This window comes from Papio anubis, chromosome 4, assembly GCF_008728515.1.
Source record: "Papio anubis isolate 15944 chromosome 4, Panubis1.0, whole genome shotgun sequence".
Classification (NCBI taxonomy): domain Eukaryota; kingdom Metazoa; phylum Chordata; class Mammalia; order Primates; family Cercopithecidae; genus Papio; species Papio anubis.
The window spans coordinates 148,498,357-148,525,682 of record NC_044979.1 but is presented as its reverse complement, the minus strand read 5'-3'; the positions used below and the strand labels follow the sequence as shown (position 1 = coordinate 148,525,682).

The 27,326-nt window shown below is 58.3% G+C and overlaps 1 protein-coding gene across 4 annotated transcripts in view; it reads right to left on the bottom strand.

Moving 5' to 3' along the window:
* Positions 1 to 822: 822 nt before the first annotated feature.
* The window catches only part of PRKAR1B (protein kinase cAMP-dependent type I regulatory subunit beta), a 179,516-nt gene continuing 153,012 nt past the window's right edge, over positions 823 to 27,326 (bottom strand). For 3 of the 4 annotated variants that reach the window (XM_031665660.1, XM_031665659.1, XM_031665662.1), the window contains 2 exons: positions 3,113 to 3,194; positions 823 to 2,215 (listed from right to left, as the gene is read on the bottom strand). In XM_031665660.1, coding sequence (XP_031521520.1) covers positions 2,043 to 2,215; positions 3,113 to 3,194 — 255 coding nt within the window. In that variant the 3' untranslated portion in view covers positions 823 to 2,042. The remainder of the gene's footprint in view (positions 2,216 to 3,112; positions 3,195 to 27,326) is intronic. The other variant, XM_031665661.1, reaches the window with a different exon arrangement.

Genomic DNA, 27,326 nt, shown 5'->3' with positions numbered 1-27,326 from the left:
CAGTGTCAAGTCTAAGAACAGTTTCCCTACAGTTTTATGTTTAAGTCTGTGATCCATTTTGAGTTAATTTTTGCATAAGGTGTGAGACTTGGGTCAAAGTTCCTTTGTGTTTGGCCTGTGGATGTCAGAGCCTGAATCTCCCCAAGTTTCTCTCCTGCAACCCTTATTCACTGTTGCTTATTTATTGAAATGTTTCCTGCAGGCCTACTCAGTGCCCAGTTGAAAGAGATCCTGGGGGCCTGAGGTGCATGAGTGGGCTGGGCCTGCCCTTGGAACCCGAGTTTACCATCGGGTAAACCCTCCAGAGGTCGAGGGCACCCTGGCCCTGGCACACACTGACCCCTCCCGGGGCAGCCTTGGGATCTGGGTGTCTGTGTCAGGGCCCACAAAACAGTCACAAGGAACAGGACCACCTGGGATCATGGCAGGATGTGGACCCTTGCGTGCAGAGACAGGGAGCTGGGCCCCGTCCACTTGGCCACACTGGGACACGGCGGTGGGCAGCACGGACCCTCACGTATAGTGACAGTGCTGAAATGAGAACGTCTGGATACACAGGGCTACAGAGGGTGGACAGGTGGTTCCTCGGGCTGGAAGCGGGAGCTGTTGTTTAACGGGTACACAGTTTCCACTTGGGAAGATGAAAGGGCTGGACGTGGACAGTGGTGATGGCTGCACCACGCTGTGGATAACGCCACTGCACTGGACACTTCAAAGTGGTTAAAATGGTAACTTTTGTGTTATGTGTATTTTAGCACCATAAAGAAAAAGAAAAAGGAAAAAACCCTTATCTACAAAAGACTTCAGACCAAGGCCTCCCGAGCTGGGAAGAGGTACTTCATTGCACATTTAATGGTTCATGCAGCACTCAGAGCAGAGATAAGGTGGGGCGGGCTCACAGATCCACAGGACACCACAGGCACAGGCGGGACACGGCGAAGTGGCTGGGGCTGGGTGGGGAGGGGCCCCACGCATCGTAACTGCCAGGAGGGGAGGGGCTGCAACGTGTGACCTCGGACCAAGGACAGCCTCCCCGGGACAAAAGGGACGGGAGCAACATCGGGTGAACTGCATGGCCTCACTTGTCTTTCGGGGCACCCAGGAGCCCCCTGGGGAGCTTCTCTGCACTGGCCTCACCCCTTTGGGCCTAGTTGGCTCCCATCATCACCGCAGGACCCAAGACGCATTTAAGGGACAAGTCGGTTGGGCGGGTTGGGGAGCGTGGGGCCTGTGGCTGGCTTGACTTCTGCTTTTCCCTAACATCAACTCGCCCTGGGTGGACTTTCTAAGAAAGGTGAGAACAGGCTGCTGGAGTCCCACCAGCCCCTCCCAACGGAACTTCGAGCCCGGCCCCCCACTGGGGTCTACCTGCGGCCCTGGCCCTGGCTCCCAAGGCAGGAGCCCCGTGTGTCTCGGTGCCTGGCTTCCTCTCCAGTTAGAGGCAAGATCAATCTCACAGCCCAGAGACTCTCCCACTCCGGCATCCGCAGCAGGGCCCCCTGGGGAGGTGGGGGTGCGGTGGGATGTGGTGGGGAGGGTGGGGGCACACATTTGCGGGAGGGGCCTCGACTTCTTTCTTCAGCCTCATCTCCCCTGGGGGGCAGCCCCTTTGACACACTCTTGCCCCCACTCGGACCTCGATCTGGGGGACCTGACCTCACAGGGTCTCCAGGCCCCAGGGGCAACGTCCTGGCCTAGTTCTGGGCAGGACCCATCCTCAAGCATCTCCAGGAGACTGGCAGGCGTGGGATGGGCCCCCCAGGACAAGCCCGCAGAGGCAGCCAGGGAGGTGTGTGGTGAGGAAGCTGGTCTGTCCCTTTCTTGCTCTTGGGATGCGCTTTGTCTGCTTGTCCTTTGATTTGGAAATGCACAAGGTGATTATTTATTCCAAAACGTGACTCCGGGGAAGGGGCAGTCCTCAGGCTGCCGGGACCCAGCCCCACCCGGCCCACACCTCACACGGCGGCTCCCGGGCCCCGACACAGACGAGCACGGCACGGCCACCACAATGGGGAGATGCGGCTGCAGGGTGGGGGCTGCACTCAGACAGTGAGGGAGATGAAGCTGTTGTAACGCTGAATGTTCCTCTTGAGGATCTCGGAGCAGGGCCCCAGCACGCGCTCGAAGCGGGGCCGGTCCAGCTTCACACACTTGAGGGGTCCCCGGGCCACGACGGTGGCCGCCCGGGGCCGGTTCAGCAGCAGCGCAATCTCCCCTGGGAGTGAAGAGAGAGGTCAGGGCCCGGCCTGGGGGCCTGGGGGTCCTGAGGCCGCAGCAGGGAAAGGCTGCACCCAGGACCCAGGAATCGTCTCCCTTTCAAGGGAAGGATGTGCCAGGCATGTTCGAATTTCAAACAAACTTGTAGCATGAGTATAGCCCGAGAACTATTTGGGATATACTTATGCTAATGAATTGTTTATTATCTGAAATTCACATTCAGCTGGGCATTGTCCTGCACTTTTTTGGGCAATCCTGCAAGAATGCCCAGGTGTGCCCAGGCCGCCCTCAGGACCCAGATCCCCAGCTACAGGAATGCCCAGGTGTGCCCAGGCCTCCCTCAGGACCCCAACCCCCAGCTGCAGGAATGCCCACGTGTGCTCAGACCTCCCTCAGGACCCCGACCCCCAGCTACAGGAATGCCCATGTGTGCCTAGGCCTCCCTCAGGACCCCGACCCCCAGCTGCAGGAATGCCCAGGTGTGCCCAGGCCTCCCTCAGGACCCAGACCCCCAGCTACAGGAATGCCCAGGTGTGCCCAGGTGTGCCTGGGCCTCCCTCAAGCCCACCCACCCCCAGCTGCGGGAATGCTGGTGGCTGAGGGCTACACTGTGCCCCCTCATCCCAGAAGCAGGAGGCTGCCTCCCCCAAGGTCATGCCCTCTGGGGAACCCCACATCCAGGGCTGGTTGCTCCTGGGGATCCAAGTCTGGCCCTGGAACCTCAATTTGGGGGAACAGGACTGAGCCTTCTGTTGCAGCCACACTGGGGCTCAGCCAAGCCCGGCTACAAGGCCCCACGGAGGCCCCCCAGTAGCTCCTCACCTCCAGGCCCTTCCCAGGACCCCAAATGAGACTGCCACAGCCGTGCGAGGGAGGGGACACCCACTGGACTCACCGAAGTAGTCAGACGGCCCGAGGCGCCCCACCTCCACGTACTCCTCACTGGGGGACCGGCGCTGCAGCACGGATGCGGTGCCCTGTGGGTGGAGGAGGAGGGACGTGAGCGCCAACCAGGCGGGCGCAGGGTGGGACGGACGCGAGGGGTCACCGCCCAAACCCCCACCTCCCACCCGGCTCCTTCCCTCGGAGCCACCAGCACATCCAATGCTGCCGCTTCTCCCCTTCCTGGCACCTGCGGCCAGGGCGTCTGAGCACCGCAGGACCTGCCCAGAGACCGCTGTCCGGCCTGGCCCAGCTCCCATTTTTGTTCAGAAACACAGACAGCTCCTCAAAATGGAACTCACCGGCCTCCCGCACCTTCGCTGAGGTGAGCGGAGGAGCCGGGTGGGGACGCGCTGGGACCTTCCCTGGGCTTCAGTATCTTTGTCACGGGGCTGCCGGGCTCCGAGCTGACCTTGGATCCACTCTCAAGGACTGGGAGCTCATCCAGGCCTCCCCGGGGGAATGGGGCGCTGGCTCAGGGTCACACGCCCACTAAGCACCCCCCTGACCCCCACACGGGGAAGTGGGGAGGGGTCTGCGGGTTGCCCAGATCAATGATTAACCCAGAAGCCGTGGGCAGAATATCACAGGGCATCGCCACAGAACGTGCCACGCACAGATCCAGCCTGCGGACAGCGGGGCCAGGGTAGCTAAATGTCCCCTGGACTCTGGTCCCTCCAGGGCCCCAGGTGTGCAAGCCGTGGCCTGGCACAGGGAGAGTGTGGACTGTGTGGCCAGACGGGGCTGCCACGTCACTGTTCCCCACCTGACACTCCCCTTGCCGGGAACCCAGGACTCTTCCCCTGACACCTACAGTCGCTGTGAAGACACATTAGAGAGGCTTCCTCTGAACAGCCGGGGAAACGGTCCGTTCTCAACACCAGACACCCCCAACAGGTGTCATGAATGTAGCTCCGTGGCCGGCCCTGCCTGCCGTCGGCCTCAGACGCTTCCCAAATTCCACTCTGAGCAGCTCTCTCGGCACCATGCTCTCACCCATCCCTAGTCTTCGGAGGCAGGGCCCTGTGTCTGCTGCAGAAGTGCACCTGCGTGAGGAAGGTCACCATCCCATTTTACAGCCAGGGAAGCTGAGGCCCAGGAAGGTGGCGGCACCTGCAGCCTGGCCCTCCAGGGCCCAGAGACAGTACCATCCGGGTACCCAGGGACCACGTCCCCACAGCCCCGGCCGACCTGGCAGACCGCGGCCCTCTCAGAGCAGCTGCTCGTGGAGAACGAACACTTCATTTCAAGGTGGGCTCCGTTAACCCCGGCTCACCCAGACCCAGCCTCATCAAATGCCAGCCAGGCTGTGCCTGGGTTAATGAGTAACTCCCCACCTTGCCACAGTCTGGGAGAGACGTGGGTCAGGAGACCCTGCTGGTGCCCGCCATGCCTGGAATCTCCAGGCACCAACTGGCAGCCCCTCTGAGGGCCAGACCCCCGCCCGGGCCCCTGATCTGGCCACGGGGCCACTCAGCTCCCAGGCCTCTGCCGTGTTTATGAATCCAGCTGATGGATGAGCTGGATGTGTAAACAACAGACTGGGCGGCCGAGTGCCGTCACCGTGGGCAGGGGGAGACAGGGAGCGTGCCCCCAGCCAGGTGCCCACAGACTCAGACCCCGGGCACCGGAGAGAAGGAAGACTCCTCAGGCCCCCACCCATGGGAACAGCTCCCAGCCCTCCTCCCGGTCCTGGCACTGGCTCAGACCAGTCCCAGGCACAGCTCTGGGCTCTGAGGACCAGGCGGGGGCAGATGGTGGAGGGTGAAACTCGTGGGCTCTGAAGCCACCGGCCCCAGCCTTCCCAGAGGTAAGAACTCTCTGCTTCCTGGTCTTCGAAGCTGTGGCCACTCTGAGAATTCGGTGCAAGAAAATTTGGTTAGACGGCGTCTGGAGCAGTTGGGCCAAGCCCCTGCACAGGAGAGCCACTGTGAGCGGCGTTATTTGGACAGCCTTGTCCGGACAAGATGCGGACGGATGCCACTGATGCGCCCTTTGTGCCTTTTTTTTTTTTTTTTTTTGAGACGGAGTCTTGCTCTGTCGCCCAGGCTGGAGTGCAGTGGCCAGATCTCAGCTCACTGCAAGCTCCGCCTCCCGGGTTCACGCCATTCTCCTGCCTCAGCCTCCTGAGTAGCTGGGACTACAGGCGCCCGCCACAACGCCCGGCTAATTTTTTGTATTTTTTAGTAGAGATGGGGTTTCACCGTGTTAGCCAGGCTGGTCTCGATCTCCTGACCTCGTGATTCGCCCGTCTTGGCCTCCCAAAGTGCTGGGATTACAGCCTTTGTGCCATTTCTAACAGCTTTCTGTTTTAGAGCTGGGATTATTTTCCTCTCAGAATCCAGGTGATGAACCTGACGGCCTCTGGTTCACAGGATTACTTGGTGAAACCTGGACGTGGAGCAATGCTCGGGTGCTTTTGACCTCAAATAGCAGAAAACCCAACTTGAGGCTGCTAAGGTCGAATAAAGGCCCACGGATCCCACAGAGTCAGAAGATGGGGGGGCCACGGATCCCACAGATCCTACAGAGCCAGAAGATAGAGGAGGCCACGGATCCCACAGATTCCACAGAGCCAGAAGATGGGGGGCCACGGATCCCACAGAACCAGAAGATGGGGGGACCATGGATCCCACAGAGTCAGAAGATAGGGGAGGTCATGGATCCCACAGAGCCAGAAGATGGGGGGCCATGGATCCCACAGAGCCAGAAGATGGGGGGCCACAGATCCCACAGAGCCAGAAGATAGAGGAGGGCACGGATCCCACAGAGCCAGAAGATGGGGGGCCACGGATCCCACAGAGCCAGAAGATGGGGGGCCACGGATCCCACAGAGCCAGAAGATATGGGAGGGCTCCCAGGCCCATTTCATGGCTTGGAGGTGGCAGGGACCCAGCCTTGCTCTCGCCTCCTGCTCTGGGACCTCGGGGAGGTGCAAGGTCCTCAATCAGGTCCCTCACGGTGGCACAGAGGCTGCCATGGCTCCGGGAGTCACCGCAGGCCACCCCCACACCATCAGCAGAAAGAGAGAACCTGCCTCTGTCTCCTGCACTTCTCCGCTCAGCAGTGGGAAAAACCATTCCAGAAACTCCTGGAAACCGTCCCTCGATCCTCACTGGCCACAGCGGGTCTCACGCTTGCCCTAAGCCAGTTGCTGGGGAATGTGACCCGTGGGACTGGACGTGCCCCGCTCTGGGGAGGGGCTGAGGATCGGGATTCTGCCAGCAAGGAAGAGGCAGGGATGGGTCCGGGGAGCCCCCACGGGGTTGCTGTGCCGACTGTTCCCGGACACGCCACGCTTTGTCCCTTGTCATGCTGTCTGGATGCAAGAGCACACTGGCCGTGCTCGGTCGTCTCCGGAATCCAGTTCTAAGTGGTGGCACTTCCTAGAGGCCATCTGGAAATCAGCGGCATAATGACCACACAGATGATTTTTTAAAATTGGGGACATTCTCATTCTTCACACGCCCTGACAGGAAAGGATGCTTGGATACCTTCAGGTTGGACCCTTCTCTGAGGATCTGGAGAGATGTGGTTTGTAAACCTCTGCCGTCTTTCCCTCCAGCCTGGCCAGGGAGGTAGCTGCTGCACCCTAGACCTTCACACGCCCCCTCTTTCAGGGCCCCTGCACGGTGTGGGGGGCATGAATTTCTCCACTTCGCAGATGGAAGCCCAGAGAGGTTGAGCAACTTGGCCAAGGCCACACAGAGGTGGAGCCAGCCAGAGTCCTGCCGCCTCTACAAGCAGATGACATCCAGCCCCACCGGAAGGCTGCGGCCACCCGTGGTGGTGGCCAGCACACGTGGCTCACAGGCCCTGTTGCAGGAGGGGTGCTGCGGATTGGCAGAGGGGAGCCAGGGAGGCAGACCCAGGAGGCGTGGGCTTGCAGCCAGGCCCCCCTCCTCGAGGCAAACCCAGGTGCCCCTGCTCCAGGGACTCAGCCAGGTACAAGCTGTCTTCATCCCTCCTGAGCTCATCCCAGCAGCACAGCCCCCTCCAGGCCCCCGTCTCCCTCTTGCATCTGCCCCAGGAGCGGCCAGCACTAATTTCGCTGCAAGGACGCTCAGCTCCTGGCTGTCCCCGAGCTCCCAGGCACCCCCAGGCCCCCCTGCACCCCTGAAGCCTTTGTGAGAACCACCATGAAGCCCCTCACCAGAACACCGCTCATGTGGGCGTGTTCCTGCTTCCCACCAAGAGTGACTGGACACCCATCACATGCCGGGCACCGTTTTAGGCCACGGAGGAAACTTCCGGAAACCGACTCCTCAGAGGCACACCAGATGCCACCAAAGCAAACCCGCCAGCCCCCACCCCAGTTACCCCCAAACACAGCTTCACCGAGTTTCCGCTACAACGCAGGTTTGCCTGATGTGAATGCAACCCTGCAACGGGGGGCCTTCAGATAATTAGAAGGGCCTCTGGGGATGTCCAGGAACACAGTCACAAAATGGGATAAAACACTGTCAATAACGCAGAACAACTTTCCACACGGAGTCATTCTGCTTTTGGAATTTGTATTCTTAGGAGTCACTGCCAAGACGGCCAGCAGGAGCCCCACTGGTGAGGCAAAGGGATCGGTCCCCAAGGCGTCCGTATTCATCCCCCAGGAAGGGGCTGTGGCACCGCTGGACGGGAGGGGCCAAGGCCGGAGGAAGGTGTTCGGTGCCTGTGGATCGGGAACAGATTTCCCCCCCGTGCCTCCAGCATGTCGACCCCCCGTCTTTAAGGCCAAGTTCATCCTTTTGCCTTCTCCAAACACACCCAATAGAGCTGTGTCTTGAGCTCAGACGCCATGTTTCTGGAATGGAGAGGGGGACGCTGCCTCTGTCCCTGGGGCCGGGAAAGTCTGGGTCATAAAAGACAAAGGTGCCTCCCCCGGCTCCCAGGGTACTGAAGGGTCTCCGTGCAAAGCCACCGAGTTCACGTGAGCTAAACGCGGCCACTCAGCTGCCCCTTGCCCTCCCACAGCCGACCCCCACCTCTGACCACCCGAGCTAGAGAACCAGACGCGGCCCCTCCCACCCCTGGCCTGGGCTGGGCAGCTTCCGTTTCCAACCGGAGTCAGGGAGGAACCGGGAGGAGGGGAGCATGGTCTCCTCGGCAGAGTCTGGTGGCCACGGGACTCCCTCCTCCTGCCCTCTCATCTCCACTGGGATCAGCAGCCAAGGAGGGAAAAAGGCAGGACCCTCGGAGGCCAGCAGACCTGGGTTCAAATCCCCTCCCCACGTCTCAGCCGCATGACACCCATGGCCAGGCCCCTGGTGGAGCCACACGTCAGGAGGGCCATACGGGACAGACGTTCGCCCACCTGACACACACAACCACCACTTCTCAAGAAAGGGAGACATTTCTCTGTTCTTCCCACCATACTGTTGCAGGGACTATTTGTTACAGCAGCTCGGCCTCTCTCCCTAGCTGATACGCCTGCACACTGACGGTGGTGACAGTCCCCGTCCTGTGCCTGCCCACCCGTGGGCATCTGTGCCAGATGCCTGAGTCCAAGAGCAGAAAGACAGGGAACAGCAGAGGAAGGAGACACAGGACAGACATGGACCAGGAGGGGTAGGGGTGCCGACCTCCAGCTGGCAGAATCCAGCACTCCCACGACATGGGCAGCTGCCGCAACCACCGCACGCCCTCAGTTTCCGGGAGGCCCAGCCTGAGACGCGCCACGGTCTCTCAAGCCGTCGAAAGCTCTGGAAATAAACGCTCCTGTCCAACTCCACTTCCCAGACTGCCGCAAGGCAGCACAGACGCTCTCAGGAGGATTGAGAGTCTGGGTTTTTTTGGGCTGGAAAAACATGCTTGCCAAAACTCTAGGTCACACTCCCCAAATTTTCTCACTTATTGATTCTAACCCGACTCTAAAAATAACCCAGTGGCACAAACCTGGGAGGAGACACCGCAGAACGTCCTGCCCTGGCTGTTTTATCCTGTCCTGGCCGTTTTGTTCTGTCCTGGCCATTTTGTCCTGCCCTGGCCATTTTGTCCGCAGCAGGGGAATCACAAAGGATTCATTTTCCTTGCAACTATTTTTATTTTTTAAAATTTCCTGCAAAATCAGGTCAGACATGGTGGCTCATGCCCATAATCCTGGCACTTTGGGATGCCGAGGTGGGAGGATAGCTTGAGGCCAGGAGTTTGAGACCAGCCTGGGCAACACAGCAAGACCCCATCTCTTAAAAAAAGAAAAAAACACAAAGATGCTGGGGTGTGCTGGCACCTGCCCGTAGTCCCAGCTACTCAGGAGGCTGAGGTGCGAGGATCGCTTGAGCCCAGGAGGTCGAGGCTGCAGTGAGCTGTGATTGTGCCACCGGACTCCAGCCTGGGTGACAGAGTGAGACCCTGTCTCAGGGAAAAAAAAAAAAAAGAAGAAGAAGAAGAATGAGGAGGAGGAGGAGAAGGAAGGATGAGGAAGGAGGAAGAAGGAAGAAGAAAGAAGAAAGAAGAAAGAAGAAAGAAGAAGGAAGAGGAGGAGGAGGAGGAAGGAGGAGGAAGAAGGAAGAAGGAAGAAGAAGGAGGAAGAAGGAAGAAGAAAGAAGACAATTAAAATTTCCTATAAAATCGAAACCAAAATCAACTTTTTGATTTTCTACAATGGGCAGGTATGATTTTGATCAGAAGGAAAACCAGGCCAGGCGTGCTGGCTCACTCCTATAATCCCAGCATTCTGGGAGGCCGAGGTGGGCAGATCACCTGAAGTCAGGAGTTGGAGGCCCGCCTGGCCAACATGGTGAAACCCCATCTCTACTAAAAATACAAAAATTAGCTGGGCATGGTGCGTGCCTGTAATCCCCCCCAGCTACTGGGGAGGCCGAGGCAGGAGGATTGAATGAACCCCAGAGGTGGAGGTTGCAGTGAGCCGAGATCGCGCCACTGCACTCTAGCCTGGGCAACAAGAGAGAAAGTCCATCTCAAAAAAAAAAAAAAAAAGAAAAAAAAAAGGAAGCAAGAAGAAAGAAGAAGAAGAAGGAAAACCAGCCAAGGTCTTAGCATCAGCCCCCTTGGAAGGGGTCCCGGCTTCCTGTCCCTTGTCACAGCCCCTCTTGCCCGGCCACGAGCCTCCAACGCTTCTTCGGTTCAGAGTTCAGTCGGATCACAGAACTGGGGGCAGACGGGGAGACAGGGTCCCTCCCCTTGGAGCCAGTGCTCCAGGGAGAACCTGGTGCCACAGGCGTAGACGGCGGCCCTGTCCCAGCCAGGTTCCCGTGGACACAGACCACTGGCCTTCCTCAGAGCTGCCGAGGCATCTCCCTTTTGTTTATTCTTCCAGGCACACCTTCGGTCACTTGTCCACTGCATTAGGGCTGGGACTACAGCTGTGAACGAGGAGGCCACATCCCTGCCCGGACCAGGACTCGGCATCCGGAGGGGGGGCAGACGCAACCCCACAAGGCTACAGGTGCCTGATGCCAGGAGAGTTGAGATCAGTCCAGGGGGCGGCCAGTGAAGGCCCAGCCACCAGCAAAGTGACCTCTGAGCTGAGACCTCAAGGGCAGGAGGAGCCAGCCGGAGAAGACCTGGGGGCTGCGTCCCAGGCCGAGAGAGGGGCTGGTTTCACGGCTGGGAGGAGAAGAGGCTGGAGCAGGGGGCAGGGCCAGGACGGCGGCTCAGGGCAGTCAGCAGGGGCCTACTCCATCTCAGGGCTAGTGGTCACACTTCCTCACGCCTGGCAGGAGCCCTGAGGGGTACAGGAATGGCTCCCCAATATACGAGGACCCCGATCTGGGGCGGATGCCAGGGAGGCACCAGAGCCCAAGCCCACTGTGCTCACAGTCCAGACCAGAGACCGTCTGGACGCCCCCCGGGAGGAGACACGCGAGGACGCCCATCTCTTCCTATGTGAGACGTCACACGTGTGTGCAGGCAGTGAGCCGGAGTCCTGAAGCACACTGTCGAGTCAGGGAGGCCAGGAAAAGGCCTACACACCCCAAGTCCCTTACGTGAAGTTCTACGAGAGGCAAATATATTCATTTTATTTAAATAAATATTTTAGGCTGGGCACGGTGGCTCACACCTGTAATCCCAATGCTTTGGGAGGCCAAGGAAGGAGGATTCCTTGAGCCCAGGAGTTCGAGGTCAGCCTGGGCAACATGGCAAGACCCCATCTCTACAAAAAGTAAATTAGCTGGGCGTGGTGGTGCTGGTGGTCCCAGCTACTCAGCAGGCTGAGGCAGGAGGATCACTGCAGCCCAGGAGTCTGAGGTCAGCCTGCAACATGGCAAGACCCCATCTCTACAAAAAGTAAATTAGCTGGGAGTGGTGGTGCCTGTGGTCCCAGCTACTCAGCAGGCTGAGGCAGGAGGATCACTATAGCCCAGGAGTTGGAGACCAGCCTGGCTGGCAAAGCAGGACTCTGTCTCTAATAATGACATGGTTAGGCTGTGTCCCCACCCAAATCTCATCTTGAATTGTGGCTCCCATAATCCCCACATGTTGTGGGTGGGACCCAGGGGGCGGTAACTGAATCATGGCAGGGGGTGGCAGTTTTATAAGGGGCTTTCTCCGCTTTGCTTAGCTTTCATTCTCTTTCCTGCTGCCCTGTGAAGAGGTGCCTTCCACCATGATTGTAAGTTTCCTGAGGCCTCCCCAGCCAGGCAGAATCACAAGTGATTCAACCTTTTTTCTTTATAAATTAACCAGTCCTAGGTATTTCTTCATAGCAGTATGAGAATAAACTAATACAAAGAATAATACTACTACTAAAAATACTTTAAATGAAACTTAGTGTCACTCCCATAAATGGAAACTGCCATCCCTTTCCATAAATTAAAAAGTAACTAAAAGATTAAGCACAGCTAGGCAGGAGCTGGAAACCTGTTCAACACACAAGCTCAACCCAGGCTTCCTCCTGGCCAGAACAAATGGGACTGAGGAGGCTCCTGTCCTGCACGTTGGGCCGGGCCATCAGCACCAAAATCGAGCTGCAAACCAAGAGTCGAAGAGTCTGGGTCCAGCCCCAGCTCTGCAATGCGCCAGCCAGTCTCAGGCAAGGCCCGTAACTTCTCCAGCCTCAGCTGCCTCATCTGTTAAATGGGACACCACCAACCAATGTTACAGAGCAGCGGTGAGGCCCAGTTACCAGCTCGTCCAACGAGACAGTCATCACGAGGGCTGCGACCGTGAGTGAACCTGAGTGGACAGACACCAAATGCCTTCTCAGAGCCACAGTGGCCACAACACATTCCTCCCTCCAGTGAGACTCCTCAGAGCCTGGACAATTCAGCCTCACTCCAGTGCCTTCATGTTTCCTGTGCACACACTGCCTGCCTGTGCGCTTCTGGACTTAGGCAGAAGCAGAATCCTACACATATGCACACACACGTGAACACACACACAGATGCACACTTGTGCACGCAAACACCTGCACACACACACACCAGTGCACACACACATTGGTACATACATACATGCACACACACCCCACACACAGGCAAACACAAGCACAGGTGCACACACACCTGTGCACACATGCACAAACAGGCACATACACACCTGTGCACACACACATTGGTACATACATACATGCACACACACTCCACACCCATGAAAACACAAGCACAGGCGCACACACTAACAGGTACACACACACCTGTGCACAAAGGCACATGCCTATGCACACACACCTGTGCACACACACCTCTGCACACGTGTACAAACACACACACGCATGCCTATGCACACACACCTCTGCACACACACCTGTGCACACACACCTCTGCACACACAGGCACACACAAACACACGCACACATGCCTGTGCACACACACCTCTGCACACAGGCACACACACCTGTGCACACACACACACAGGCACACATGCACACATCACACAGATGGAACCAGCCCCCACCTATAAAGCACTCCCAGGTAACTCTGTGATTTCTCCTGAATAAACCGCATGGATGTATTTTTATGTTTTTTTAAGCAATTGTTGGAATAACTGTGTTTTCCACACGGAAGGCAATTTCACTCAAAGCTCCCTTCCACCCAAATCCCTTTCTGCTCCCTCAGGCGGTGACTCCTCGGAGCACTCCTGAGCTGTGCGCGGCTCCGGGTGTCTTGGAGGTGGCCGAGCTGCTCCTCCGCTGTTTGTTTCGGGAGCCTGAGCCACTTCCCTGCAATCGTCCCCTGCCCGCTCCTCAGGCCCGGCCGGCTGAGACGGCGCTGATGTACGTCACACACCCTGGGCTGCAAACTGTCCTCGGAACAACAGTGAAAACACACTTCGGCGGGTGAGCTGCCCAAGGTCAGCTCCTGTGCCAACGTTTAATGGATCATCCATGAGGTCTGGGGCCCGGCAAAGGCACGGCCCAGCAGCTTCTGTGGGAAAACAGGCCGTTCCCGCGGATGTCGGCGCCAGGGCTTGGGGCGGGAACAGGTGCAGGGCTGTGTCCACCCCCGCCTGCATGCCAGAGTGAGGCAGGCCTGGCCCCGTGTGAGAAGAGCCTTCCCTTCTGCAAACCCAGTTATTCCCTCGGTTCTCTCTGCAGCCAGGCACTGTCCATCCTGGGACCTACGTGGCTGTCGTGGAAGCCCCCGTGGGTGCTCCTGGTGCGGCCGGTGGGGGTGAGATGCCTGTGGCTGTGCGAGCTCCCACAGTTAGGCGAGAAGCATGGAAGGAGAGGGGCATGGCTGCCCAGGCCCTGCCCTCAATGCCCTTCCATGGCCCTGCCCTCAATGCCCTTCTGTGGCCCAGTTACTCCCCACCATCTGTGTGGGAGTCTCTGCAGCTTCCGGGGAACCAGGGCGAGCACAGGCCCCGAGCTACAGAGGCTCCGGCTGCCTGCCAGGCAGGGAGGTGGGGGCAGCCATTCCTGCTCCAGCCCCAGGCGCCTCTCGGTGGTGGGGGGGGCGGGCGTGGGAGCTCACTGCCTGTCACAGCCCTGCCTGAGGTTCGTGTGGCTTCAACCCCAAGCGTCCAAGTGAGGGCCCTGTCGCCTCCAGCTCCACAGGCACAGCCCAGCTCTTCGCCTGCCCCAGTTAGACGTCTCTGTTCAAAGGACTCCTCCCAGATGATGGCAGACACCTCCCTCGGCCTCACCTCCCAGCCAGGGGTCACCAGCACTGAGGATTCTGCCCCCTGCAGAGCCTGGAATGCGTCCCTTCCAGCCCTCTCCACCAGGCCTGCACCGATCACCTGCAGGTGGGCCAAGCCCTGGCCTCCAGGGCCTCACACCCTTTCCTCCATCACTGCCCCTCCATCCGCCTGGTCACACCAGGTTCCAGAAAGAGCTCTAAAAGGGTCTGTTTCACACACAGATCACAACCAATCTGCCCATCACAGCTTCTCGGCCAGCAGCATTTCATCTTCCCTCCAGTTGTTCTCTTCCTCCCTGGATCTTCTATGCAAGGCCTTGAGGTCCATGCCCCCTAACCATGACTGCCCCCAGCCATGCTGACCCCCAGCCAGGATGCCCTGACCCCATTTGAGATGCCCAGACCCCAGCGGAGATGCCCAGACCCCAGCGAAGATGCCCAGACCCCAGCGGAGATGCCCTGACCCCAGCTGAGATGCCCTGACCCCAGCGGAGATGCCCAGACCCCAGCGGAGATGCCCTGACCCCAGGAGATGTGTACTGACCCAGCGAGATGCCCCAACCCCCAGCGGAGATGCCCAGACCCCAGCTGAGATGCCCTGACCCAGCTGGAGACAATCTTAACCCCAGTGGGAGAAGTCCTGACCCCAGCTGAGATGCCTGGTGACCCCAGCTGAGATGCCCTGACCCCAGCTGAGATACCCCTGACCCCTGTGCAAGATGCCCAGACCCCAGGAAGCTGAGATGCCCTGACCCCAGCAGAGATGCCTCCTGACTCAGCTGAGAGATGCCCTGACCCCAGCTGGGAGATGCCCTGACCCCAGCCAGGACTTCCGGTGACCCCAGCTGAGATGCCCTGACCCCAGTGGAGATGTCCTGACCCCAGCTGAGATGCCCAGGACCCCAGCGGAGATGCCCAGACCCCAGCTGAGATGCCCAGACCCCAGCTGAGATACCCTGACCCCAGTGGAGATGTCCTGACCCCAGCTGAGATGCCCAGACCCCAGCGGAGATGCCCTGACCCCAGCTGAGATACCCTGACCCCAGCAAGATGCCCAGACCCCAGCTGAGATGCCCTGACCCCAGCAGAGATGCCCTGACTCAGCGGAGATGCCCTGACCCCAGCTGAGATGCCCTGACCCCAGCTGAGACGCCCAGACCCCAGCTGAGATGCCCTGACCCCAGTGGAGATGTCCTGACCCCAGCTGAGATGCCCAGACCCCAGTCTGCCATTTCAGCTGTCGCTTTTTCAGCCAAGTCTCAATCTTTGGATGAAGAGACATTGAGTCCTTCCAGGTACTGACTAGGGTGCTGGACACCAGACACCTAATGAGTGCTGATGAAATCTCCATTGTGACTTCGCAGCAACCCTGACTCTATCCACACACCAGCACCTCTCATCCCAGGAGAGCCTGGGCCTGGAATGGACACAGCTTCTGCTTCCTGGGATCAAACATGCTCCCAGCCCTCCAGGCAGCCACCCAGGGCAGGTACAGGTGGGCAGGCGCCTGGACCCAACCCGGAGCTGATGCCCCATGCCCTCGGCCCCCACTCTGAGGGTCCTCTGAGAGCACCTGCCAGGTCAGGCTGCACGTCCGCCCCAGGACTCCCCTCCATGGGATACCCCAGTTTTCTTTTCCAATGAGCCTGAAAACCCTCCACAGTCTGCGTCTGCAGACACCATTCCCTCTGCCAGAAGGAAGAGGAAAGGAAGGGGTGCCACTGCTGAGAGCCCAGGCTGTGCGCTGTCCACTCAGCAGGTGTCCAACAGCCCCCTGGCTTGGGTGGGCCAAGACCCACAATGTCCCAACCCCAGAGGGCCCCAAGCTGCTCCAGCCTCTGCAGCCTCTGCACGCTGTGTGTGTGGGCATGCATGAGTGTATGCACGTGTGAATGCGTGCACAGGTGTGTGTGTGTGTTGTGTGCACAGGTATGTGTATGCATTGATGTGTGCATGGGTCTGTGTGCACTATGTACGTAGGTGTGCATGTGCACATACATGCATATCTGTGCAGTGTGCAAGTGTGTGTGCATGGGTCTGTGTGGACTATGTACGTGTGTGTGCTCAGGTGTGCATGCATGCATGTCTGTGTACGTGTGTGTGCATGGCTCTCTGTGGACTATGTATGTGTGTGCACTCAGGTGTGCATGCATGCATGTCTGTGTGTGTGTGCATGGGTCTGTGTGCATGCATGTCTGTGTGTGTGTGCGCATGGGTCTGTGTGCACTGTGCATGGGTCTGTGTGCACTGTGTAGGTACATGTGTGTGCTCAGGTGTGCATGCATGCATGTCTGTGTGTGTGCACGGGTATGTGTGTGTGCAGGTGTGTTAACTGTTACGAGTATATATGTGTGGGTGTATGCACAGGTGTGGACGTGTGCAGGTGTCCATGTGTCCATGGGTCAGTGCGCATGGGTGTGTGGACAGGCTGTGTGTCAGTGTGGGGTGTGTATGGGTCAGGGTGTGCACAGGCATGCATGTGTGTGCACTGAGATGTGTGTACATGTGTGTGCACAGGTGTGCCTGTGTGTGTCCATGTGCGCATGGATCAGTGTGTGTGCATGGGTTGTGGGTGCGTATATGTGTATGTGTGTGCATTGGTGTGCACGAGTGCACACTTGCTGATTATGTTCTAAAGAGGCAGAAAGCACTTTCGAGCCTGGCCCAGCTCCAGCCTCCTCCATTAACAATTCAGCAGCCCTCCTCTGCCCGCTCCCCACTTCCTGTTCTGATCCTGGTGTTCCCGAAGGGTCTCCTCCCTCCCTGTTCAGTTTCCCCACAGAGATCATAACCCATGCAGCCACCACCCCATCATTCTGGACCTGCCCCTCAGCCCAGTGGGCCCCTCTGGGTCCAGCCAGAGCCGTGGCTCCTGGACACCCCTGTGGGAACCTGAGACTTGGAATCTGGACCGATGGGAGGTGGGTGGGACACATGCCACCGCCCCCAGCGTCAGCCCTCCTCCCAGGTCCTGAGCCAGCCTCAGGCCTCCTCCCAGGTCCTCCCGGGGCTCCGTGGCCAGCCTCAACATCCACCCTGGCTCCCTTTGGAAGGACTCTGTGTTCCCAGCAATCCTGGCCCTGTCTCCGTGGCTCGAAGCTTTCCACCGCCTTCCAGGCAAGCCCACATCCTCTCCATGTGGGCAGTCACACACTCAGGTCCCCACCCCACCGCACTCAGGCCCTCGACTCCAGCAACAGTGACACCTCTGTACCTCTGCACACACTGCTCCCTCAGCCTGGAGGGGCATTCCTGGGACTCTTCCTGCAGCACTCCCAGAAACTGCCCGGGGTGCCAGCACTGACTCTGGCAGTGCCCAGATGCATCTACAAATCCTCACAGCTCAGGGGTAGTGGGATCTGCCAGTCAGACCGACACACCCAGGGCCCAGGGCACTGGCCCCTGAAAGCACTTCCAGAGTGAACTCCTGAGACAAGCATGTCAGCTTCGGAGGGAGGAAGTGTTGCAGGTGGATGCCCCTCAACCCTGCATCTGGGAGGGGAGCCCAGGGGTATTTTTCCACCGTCCCTGAGTGGAGATTTATGGAGCTGCCCATCCTGGGAGCCACTGTCTGGGAACCCAGGAGTGACAAGTGACAGGTGTTTGTATTCACCTGCCTGGCGACTTCCTGAGCTTCCACCCAAGGAGGGGTGATTTGAATTTGCTCAGCCAGGACAGGAAGGAGGGTAAACCTAACCACACGCTTCATTTCATTCCTTCAGGGTTTCACAGGAGGTGGGAATAAGACCGGAATAATTCCAACAGATGCTCCGACCATCCCTCATGGACCACATGCACTCTTGGATGCTGAAGAGCCGGCTGGGGTCTGGGGCAGCCTTTAGGGGTTCTTGGGGTCCCAAAAGGTGTCCAGCTCGGATGTCTCCAGGAGCAGATCTTTCTGGAAATCTGGGACACCACGGGGGAGCACAAATGCTGGTCTTACTACTAAGCAATGTGTCCCTCAGATCCAAAGGACAGCAGGTGACCTGGGTGCAGCCACAGCCAGCTGCCACCCCTGGAGTCCCTCATGAAGCACTCAGGGCAGAATGCATTGCTGCCTCAGCCCCCTTCAAAGCCCAGGCCCAACACTGCACCAGCTCCTCGGATACTGCCCGTCTGCCCAGGGAGAGTCTCATGCTCAGAGAGGCTATAAATACATGCAAGACAGTCAAGAGTTTCCGTCGCCAACCAGAACAGCTGACCAAAAGGTGAAAGAAACCTCCCATGGCAGCAAATTAATTGATTTTTATCTTGCCTGAATTGCTATTTAAAACTGGTCTGGTGATTGTGGGGAGTTTCCGAAGGACTCAGCAGGACCGATGAGGCACATGGGACGTTTTCTGGGCCCCTGCACAGCTGCGGTGCTTGACTGCAGTAGCTCGGGCTCCCTGAGGGCATGGACTTCAGACTTGGCTCAGCTGGGTGGCTGAGGACATGCTACCTCACTTCTCCAAGCCTCAGTTTCCCCACTGTAAAATAAAATAAACTTATCCAGAATCCACCAGGTTCTGGGGAGATTTAGGCAAGGATGTGGGTATCCCTGGAACACTACCAAGGGCTTTACCTCTGCAAAAGGCTGGGGGTTATCAGCTGGTGAGGTCTGAACTCATGGAATTTTCCTCTCAGTGTGTTTTCTCATCGGACAAATTGGGAGAATAATAGTCTTTACCTTGCAGACTCATAAGGATTAAATGAGTTAAATATGGAAATGTTTGAGACAGAGTAAGAGCTAAAAAAGTGTTAGTCACCACCACCACTTTTATCATTGCCATTACTATCATCGCCACCATTATCACTATCACCATCATCACCATCCTCACCATTACCTTCATCACCACCACCTTCACCATATCATCACCACCTCCACCATCACCACCACCACCATCATCACCATCACCACAACCACCATGGCCACATCTTTCCATTCCATCCATGATCCATCCATCCACTATCATCCATTATCCTTATTTATCCATCCTTCATCTTCATCATCCACCTTCCATCCACCATCCATCCATATTCCATTCGTCCATCCACCTCCACCACCATCATTATCACCATCACTACCATCACCATCACCACAACCATCATCACCGTCTTCACCATGACCATCATCATATCACTTTCATCATCACCATCATGATCACCACCACCACCATCATCGCCTCTACCATCACCATCACCACCTCCACCATCATTGTCACCATCACCACCATCATCACCATCACCACAACCACCATGGCCATCTTCACCATGACCATCATGACCACCACTACCATCACCTTCATCACCACGACGTACCATCATGCATCTTCACCAGCCATCCTGCACCATCCATCACCGCCATGTTACCATTTTCATCACCTCATCACCTCCACCATCATCACCACCACCACCACCATCATTGTCACCATCACCACCACCATCACCATCACCATAACCATCATTGTCTTCCATCCATCCATCCACAATCATCCATCCATGATCCACCATCCATCCACCATCCACCATCATTATCACCTTCCATCCATTATCACCATTCCTTCCATCCACCATTGTTATCCATCCTTCCACCTCCTTCCATCCATCCACTTCCAATCCTTTCCTTCTTCCTTCCATCCACCATCCATCCATCCATTATCATCCACCATCTTCCATCCATCCACCTTCATCCCATCTTCCATCCACCATTTATCCACCATCCACCATCATCCTTCCATTTCCACCACTGTCCATGTCCATTCATCCATCCACCATCATCTTCATCTTCCACCATTATCCCTTTCATCCACCTCCACCATCACTATCCACTGTCATCCCCTTCACCATCACCATTATCATCATTACCTTCATCACCATTGTTATCACATCACCTTCATCATCATCACCATCATCAACACTATCACGTCATCACTATCCGCATTCATCCATGGCCATCCGTCATGTCGCCATCACCATCCGCATTCGTAGTGTAATCACTTGCATCCGCATCCGCATTAAATGGTCACTGCGGCTAAAGTCGCGCGTCGCCGTCATCGTCGCCGTCGCATCCGTCGTCATAAATCGTCATATCATCCATCATCGTCGCAAATCGCGTAAATCGTCGACCGTCGCCGTCGCATCCGTCGTCGCTGTCACCGTCGCCGTCATCGCATTAAATCATCACCCGCGCGCCATTGTCTTATCACCGTCGTCGCCGTCATCGTGCTTCGTTGCGCCGTCGTCGCCATCGTCGCTGTCGCCATCGTCGCCGTCGTCACGCTGTCGTCGCTGTCATAAATCGTCATCGCATCCGTCGTCCGCCATCGCACCGTCGCGTCACGCTGTCGCTGGCGTCGTCACTGTCGCCGTCGTCAGTCGCCGTCCGCATCCGTCGTCGTCGCCGTCGCATCCGTCATCGCCGTCGTCACTTTATCCATCCGTCGTCGTCGCCGTCCACCTTCATCTATCCTGCTTCCATCACCATCCCCCTCCATCCCATCACTATCCACCTCCACCATCCCATCCACCACCCTTCCACCATATTATCACCTCCACCATCACCACCATCCACCATCATCATCACCATTACCTCCATCATCACCATCATCATTATCACCATCATCATCACCATCATCCACTTCATCACTATCACCATCATCACCATCACCTCCATCATCACCATCACCATCCTCCATCTCCACCATGCCATATATCACTATCACACCATCATCATCACCATCACCTCCATCATCATCACCATCACCTCCATCATCACCTCACCATCATCACTATCACCATCATCATCACTATCACCATCATCTCCCATCCTGCATCATCTCCATCAGCGGCAGCAGCAGCAAAATAAAAAACAGGCTTGGCTGGATAAACACGATGTGGGCCATTCAAACAATGGAATATTAGCCTTGAAAAGGAAGGATGTTCTGACACCTGCTAGCAACAACACGGATGGCCCTTGAGGACACTATGCAAGCAATATAAGTCAATCACAGAGGGATGAATTCTGTAGGATCCCCTTATACCAGGCAGTAGAGTTCAGACTCATAGACGGAAAGCAGAAGGATGGTTCTACTTTCTAGAAGGGCTGGGAGAGGGGGATGAGGAGTGTGTGTTTCGTGGGGACACAGCTTCAGCCTGGGAAGATGAAACATTCTGGAGATGATGGTGGTGACGGCTGCACAGCAATGTGACCTGCTTAATGCCACTGAACTGTACACCTAGAAATGGTTATGACGGTAAATTTCATGTTATCTGTATGTTATCACAATTTTTAAAAATAAAACATTTTTAAAAGGGCTTGGCCACTGGAACCTTAACTCACTCCACCTATGGCCTCAGTTCACACTGCCCCCCAGTCTCACCCATGCTTGGGGGTCATGGCCAGGGCTGCTAAGCACCCTTTCGGTCTGGCCCCGCATGTTCCTGCCCCGTCCCGGAGGTGTGGCCGAGCCACAGGGTAGGTGACCTTGTGTTCTGCTTGTGGGGAAGCTGCCCCCTCAGGAACCTTTACACCAAGTTCCTCCGGCGGCTGACTCTGGGGACGGACAGCGGGGCCAGGAGGCCACAGCTGTGGGACCAAGAACCTGGTTGCTGAATCAGAGAGACATGCGTGGCCAAATTTAGAACACAGGAGGACAACTTCCTCCCAGAGACCCATTGTTCACCACCTGGAGCTGGCCCTCCCCGGGCGTGTGGATTTCCCAGAAGGACCAAGTGCCCAAGGGCTCCGGCCCCACTCAACATCATTAGAAGGTCTGGGAGGAGGGGAGCAGAGGGGCCGCCCCCACAAGGCAGGGGATGTCCACAACCCACTGCCTGCATGACCACAGCCACCAAGGCCAGCCCCCGCTTCGGTGGGTGGACGACCGTGGGGTGCTGCAAATTGATTTGTCCAGAACTGCGCATCTGTTAGGATTTTCCCAGCCAAAACATCCGTCTTTACGGCAATGGTCTTTGCATGGTGCTTAACTCTCCTCATTTTGCTGCCAGGAATCTGGTCGGGGTAATCCGGGACCTTGGAACCGGCCACTGCATTCCACATCTGTCTCGTCTGGGAACGCCTGCACGGCGGTGCCCCGAGATACGGGTGGGAAACAAGATCTGGAAATGTCTGCAATGGAAAGCCGGGGCCCGCGGGGGTTGGTTTGGTCTCTGGGAGGGGAGGGTTGAGGGGAAGGAGAAAGATGGTGCCTTTTATAGGTTTTTTTTTTTTTTTGGTGGAGGAGAGGGTGTTAAACTTTTTATAATGTTGCTTACATTAACAAAAAAATCAGAAAATATCAAGGCAAAGGTACTCGTCAAAGGAGCCACACAAATGGGACCATCCTTTGCTGAAGACACATCAGCATCCCTGTCTCCGTCCGCAAGCGGCATTTTACTTGAAGAATTACTTTGAAGGTTCTTGTCTCCCAGAGCAGAAGCCCCAAGCGTGAGCTGATCGAGGCCTCAGCTTCACACCTGGCCCCTATCCACACGGAGAACAGCCTGCGGCTGCCCCAGTTCACATGGAAACTCACTTAATGCTGAAAGGCAAGTGAAGACGTCCCATGCCTTTGGGAGAGCAGTTGTCCCCTCGAACCATCTCACAGTTCAGCCAGACGCTGGGAAGCTCTTCCCAGCCCCCCAAGCTGCTGGGCCGAACGTCCAGCTCACTGGGAGAGGGCAGCCGTGATGTGCCCGGGACACAGCCCCTTGTGCACAGGCCCTGGGGGAGCTTTGCTTCCAAAAGGGGCATGGGAGGTACACAGCCCCCTCCCCTACTCCAGGGATGACAAGGCTGCCCTGCAGCAAGAGGGATTCGGGTCAGAGCTGGGTGGACTTGTGTGTCCCTCTCGGTGGGCTGTGGCCACTGGAGCACTTAGGAGCCCACCCCAGCAGTGTCTCAGTGGAGCAGGGGCACTCGCAGCCTGGGGGAGGGATGCTGGCACCGCAGACAGCAGGCAGGGTGAGGCCAGAACCCCTCTAAGCCGTGAAGAAGCTCTCACACCTGTAATGACCCCGGCTGGCACGGACAGGGCCCCACGGACAGGGCCACCCCAGGGCCAGACCCTGAGGGCCCCGGAACCTCCACTGTCCCCGCGCAGATGTCCGCGTGCACATGGTCCACACAGGACCCAGGTGGAGGGCTCGGAGCCCAGCCCTGGGGTTCTGGAAAAGTGTTTCTTCCAGTCCAGCCCAGAAGGAATGTTTTTATTTTCCTGCTAGAGGCCAGGCCAAATGGGCTCCCGTTCAAGATGCTCTGAGATTTCCCTCAGACAGGGAAGACTTGGCACCACGCACAGTGACCACTGGGCAGAGGCCAAGCCCAGCGCCTCGGTGGGCCTCACCTGCCCTGACCCGCGAGAGGAGGGAGGACACACGGCCGGTGCAGGTTCCCCCACAGGCAGATACCCCCAGGCCTCCGGAAGGTGGACCGAAGGCTCCTGGTGGGGCCCTAAGGCCAAGGCGGGGGCCAGGGACGTGGTTCTGAGCACTTCTCATTTGGCTCTCGGAGGAGGCTGCGGTGTCCCGGCAGGATGTTCCAAAGTAACTTTCACACCCCTCGTCAAGGAGCTCAGGGGGCGTGGGACCCTCCCCTGCCCGGGGTTTGCAGCTCTGCCCTCCTGCGGCCTTGCCCCACCCTCCCCCACACGTGAGCTCCTGTGTCCCTGCAGCTGTTAGAATGCCCTCCATCTGGAGGACTCCTACTCCTACTTCAATACCCGGTCCCCTCCACCACCCAGCAGTCCCCGGGCCCTCCCCCATCTCCCGCCATCCCCTCAGGGTGACTGCCCTGCGCTGTGGCCGGCCTGCTCCTGTCAGGTGTAGTCTCCACACAGCACGGCCCTTGGCAAAGCAGCTGGACTATTTCTCTCCTCTGCAAATCAGCCTCCAACTCCTGCCGTTGCGGCCGTCACACCCAGAGAAACACTGGTGTTCCAACCCCGGTCAGCAGAGCTCTGCAACCAGAGCCCCCCAGACTCGCCCGCCCGTTCTCCCACCTTGGACCGCTGCCTGCATCCCGGCATCCAGGCCCCTGCCTCACGGCCACCGCAGGGCCACGGCCCCTCCACACTCCCTGCAGCCCAAGCGACACCACTCCGGGCGGTCTCTGCGTCGGGTCCTGCTCCATGTCTCTTCCAAGCCCTCACGTCCTTCCAAAGCATCTCACGCCCATAGGACGCCAGCCCAGGAGAGAGGACAGGGGGTGTCTGCAGTCTACAGCATCTCTCCAGCCCGGGACCAGAGCTGATGCCTGGGAAACACGTATGGCTTAGATCCCTGTGGCTCCTGCAGACCTTCCTCCAGACAGCGACCCCAAAAGAGAGACATGTAGGAACTGAAAGGGCCACCCTAAGTAAGCAGCACCATAAGCAACGCTTCAGAATGTGGCATGGCACTGGCACTGTCCCAGAGACCCCAGCCAGGAGCCTCGGGGCGCGGACCGGGTCTGTCTGAGACCCCAGCCAGGAGCCTCGCGGCGCGGACCGGGTCTGTCTGAGACCCCAGCCAGGAGCCTCGCGGTGGACCGGTCTGTCTGAGACTCCCCAGCCAGCCCGCTGACCTGGTCTTGTCTGGAGACTCCCAGCCAGAGCCTCGGGCGCCGGACTGGTCTATCTGAGACCCCAGCCAGGAGGCCCGCTGGGCGCGGGACTGGCTCCATCTTGACACTCCCAGCCAGGAGCCTCGGGCGGGACCAGGTCTGTCTGACACCCCAGCCAGGAGCCTCGCGGCACAGGCCGGGTCCCAGCTGACCCCACACGACGATGGGGTGCCACCGGGTTCCCCAGAGGCTGGGTCCTGTTTTGCAGAGGTCCCTTCCAAAAGCATCCTGCACTATTCAGTGGATTCTGACCAACTGCCACCCCTGGCACCAGGCCGGCAGGGAGTGGGCGCGGGGCTCTGATAAGCCAGGAAAAGTTCCCAGGCCCAAAGACAGCTTTGCAACGTGTTGTTCTGCAGTTGCTTCAACGTTATGGACATTCATAAAATTAATTTGCAAAGAGAGGAGATAAACTCCATCTAGCGTTCCCATGGCAACGCCTCCCAGGCCACTGCTGCCCTGGATGGGAGCAAGCTGGGGAATTTCGGTCTCGGGACTTTTACATGGAACCGGCTCCCAAGGTCCAGCTGCCCCCAGGCTGTGGGGAGGTCTCCGGGAGGGGAACTCCAGGGGCCTGGAAAAGCAGGCGTGCAGCCCCCATGCAGGAATGCGTGGAGGGAACCTGAGCTGGTGCCCGGGCGGGCAATGCCCCACCCAGCCCTGGTCGGATGCCACTCCACCCTCCCGCCCGCGGTGAGGTGACGGAACAGCTGGACGGTCCCCGCCTCCAGGAGCCCGCGCAGCCCTGGCACACGCTGCCGCCTCTCCGCTAGGCCCTGGACGCCGCTCTCACCGGGGAACGAGCTGGGTGTCCACCCGAGCCGGGCACAGAAATAACACCTCTGCCCCCATTGCCACAGGACCGAGGACTCTGTCCCCATTTAGAGCTCCTGGGGCCCGGGGCTGTTCCCCAACCTTCGGTAAGAGCCCCTAGAAAGATCCGGTTCCCCTCACCCTGAGGCCGACAGCAGGTGCAGGCCTCACAAGGATGCAGGACACCCAGGCCCTGGGGCTCAGGGCTCCCGCTGATGCACACGGTGCGGTGGACACTACGGCTTTCCATCTGCACGTCTGCAGCTCCCAGGTTCACAACCCACAGGCCTGCGGAGGAGCGACTGCTCAGTCTGCTGAGGATATTTTCCAACAGCTGTGGGGATCGGGTGTCTGAGGGGCTGGCAGCTCCCCACAGCTTCAGAGACAGCGGGCGTGACCCCGTGGGGTCGGGGGCAAGGAAAAGCAGCCTCCACCCAGGAGGGGCCCAGCTCCTGCAGACAGACCCGCGGGGGTCCCGGGAGTTGAGGGTCATGCAGCCCGGCCCTGCCTTCCTGGCTGCCTCTGTGGCGCCCCGGCTCAGCTCTGCAGTGGAGTTGGCCCGAGGCCTGCAGGTGTTCAGGCCTCACAGGTGTGAGTAGGGGCAGTTTCCACACCTGTGCAGGGCCAGGGTCCCCACACCTGAGGGAAATCAGCTCCCGAAACAATCGCATCTTCGGGCAGAGCGGGCACAAGGCACCGCAGGCTGCCACTGCAGACGGGGCCGGCCCTCACTTTGTCCATCCTGGAGAGCCGAGGGGAGCAGGAGGCCCTGGGTGAAGGACGGGCGGGGGGAGAAAAGGGCAAGGCGGGAGCTCCGTGGCCCTACAGGGATGAGGCCTCATGCACAGGGCGTCCTCAACCCACCAAGGCCACGATTTACAAAACAATGTGCTTTAGAAACTGCTGGAGGAAGAAGGACAGAGACCAGACAGGGCAGGACGCCGGCCCCAAGGAGAGTGGGGGACCGGCATCTCCTCCATGCGCTGCTTCAAGGAAAACAAACGGTGGCCACGAGAGCAGCCACCGAGCCTCCAGGGCCTGCCGAGAAGCCGCCCCACCGGCCGGGCGCCGCCGCACCTGTCTGACGCTATCGGTGGCCGCCCTGGCCGCACAGTCCACAGCTGGAAACCGCAAAAGGCTCCAAAGCGCGTTGGTTCTGCGCCTCTGATCCCCGCACCCTGGGGCTGCACTGTGACTTGCCAAATTTGGCTGATCACAGAGGAAAAGCAAAAAAAATCCAGGTTGCCAAGGAGACCCTTTCAAATCCATTTTACAGTGCTGTGAAAGCGATACCTTCCTCTCAGGTCGAGTTTCGTTCCCGAGGCCGTGCAAGGCGCTGTTTTATGTGAACCTGCGCAGCCCCCCTCACCTCCCCTCCCGACCCCCACACACACTCTGTCAGCGGTCAGGGCACCCTGCACAGCGCTCCGCTCTCCCCACATCCCCCTCCTCAGAGCCTTTCTGGGAAACCCGTGCAGCGGCGCATGGGGGCTCCTGGGGAGGGGGCAGCCAGCGTCTGACCCCAGCACCCCTCCTGGGGACTCTGCAGGGAGCCTGTAGAACCCTCGGCTGTCCCCAACACAAAACCACACTGCTGCACAGCTGGGTGAGCCCCCCAAGATCACGAAAATCAGCTGTGACAGCCCTCAGCAGATGCGCCACTGTGGGGCCTGGCTCCCAGAGCCGGCAACGCACACAACAAGGTAAAATCCGAGTGGTCCGCCAGGGAGCGG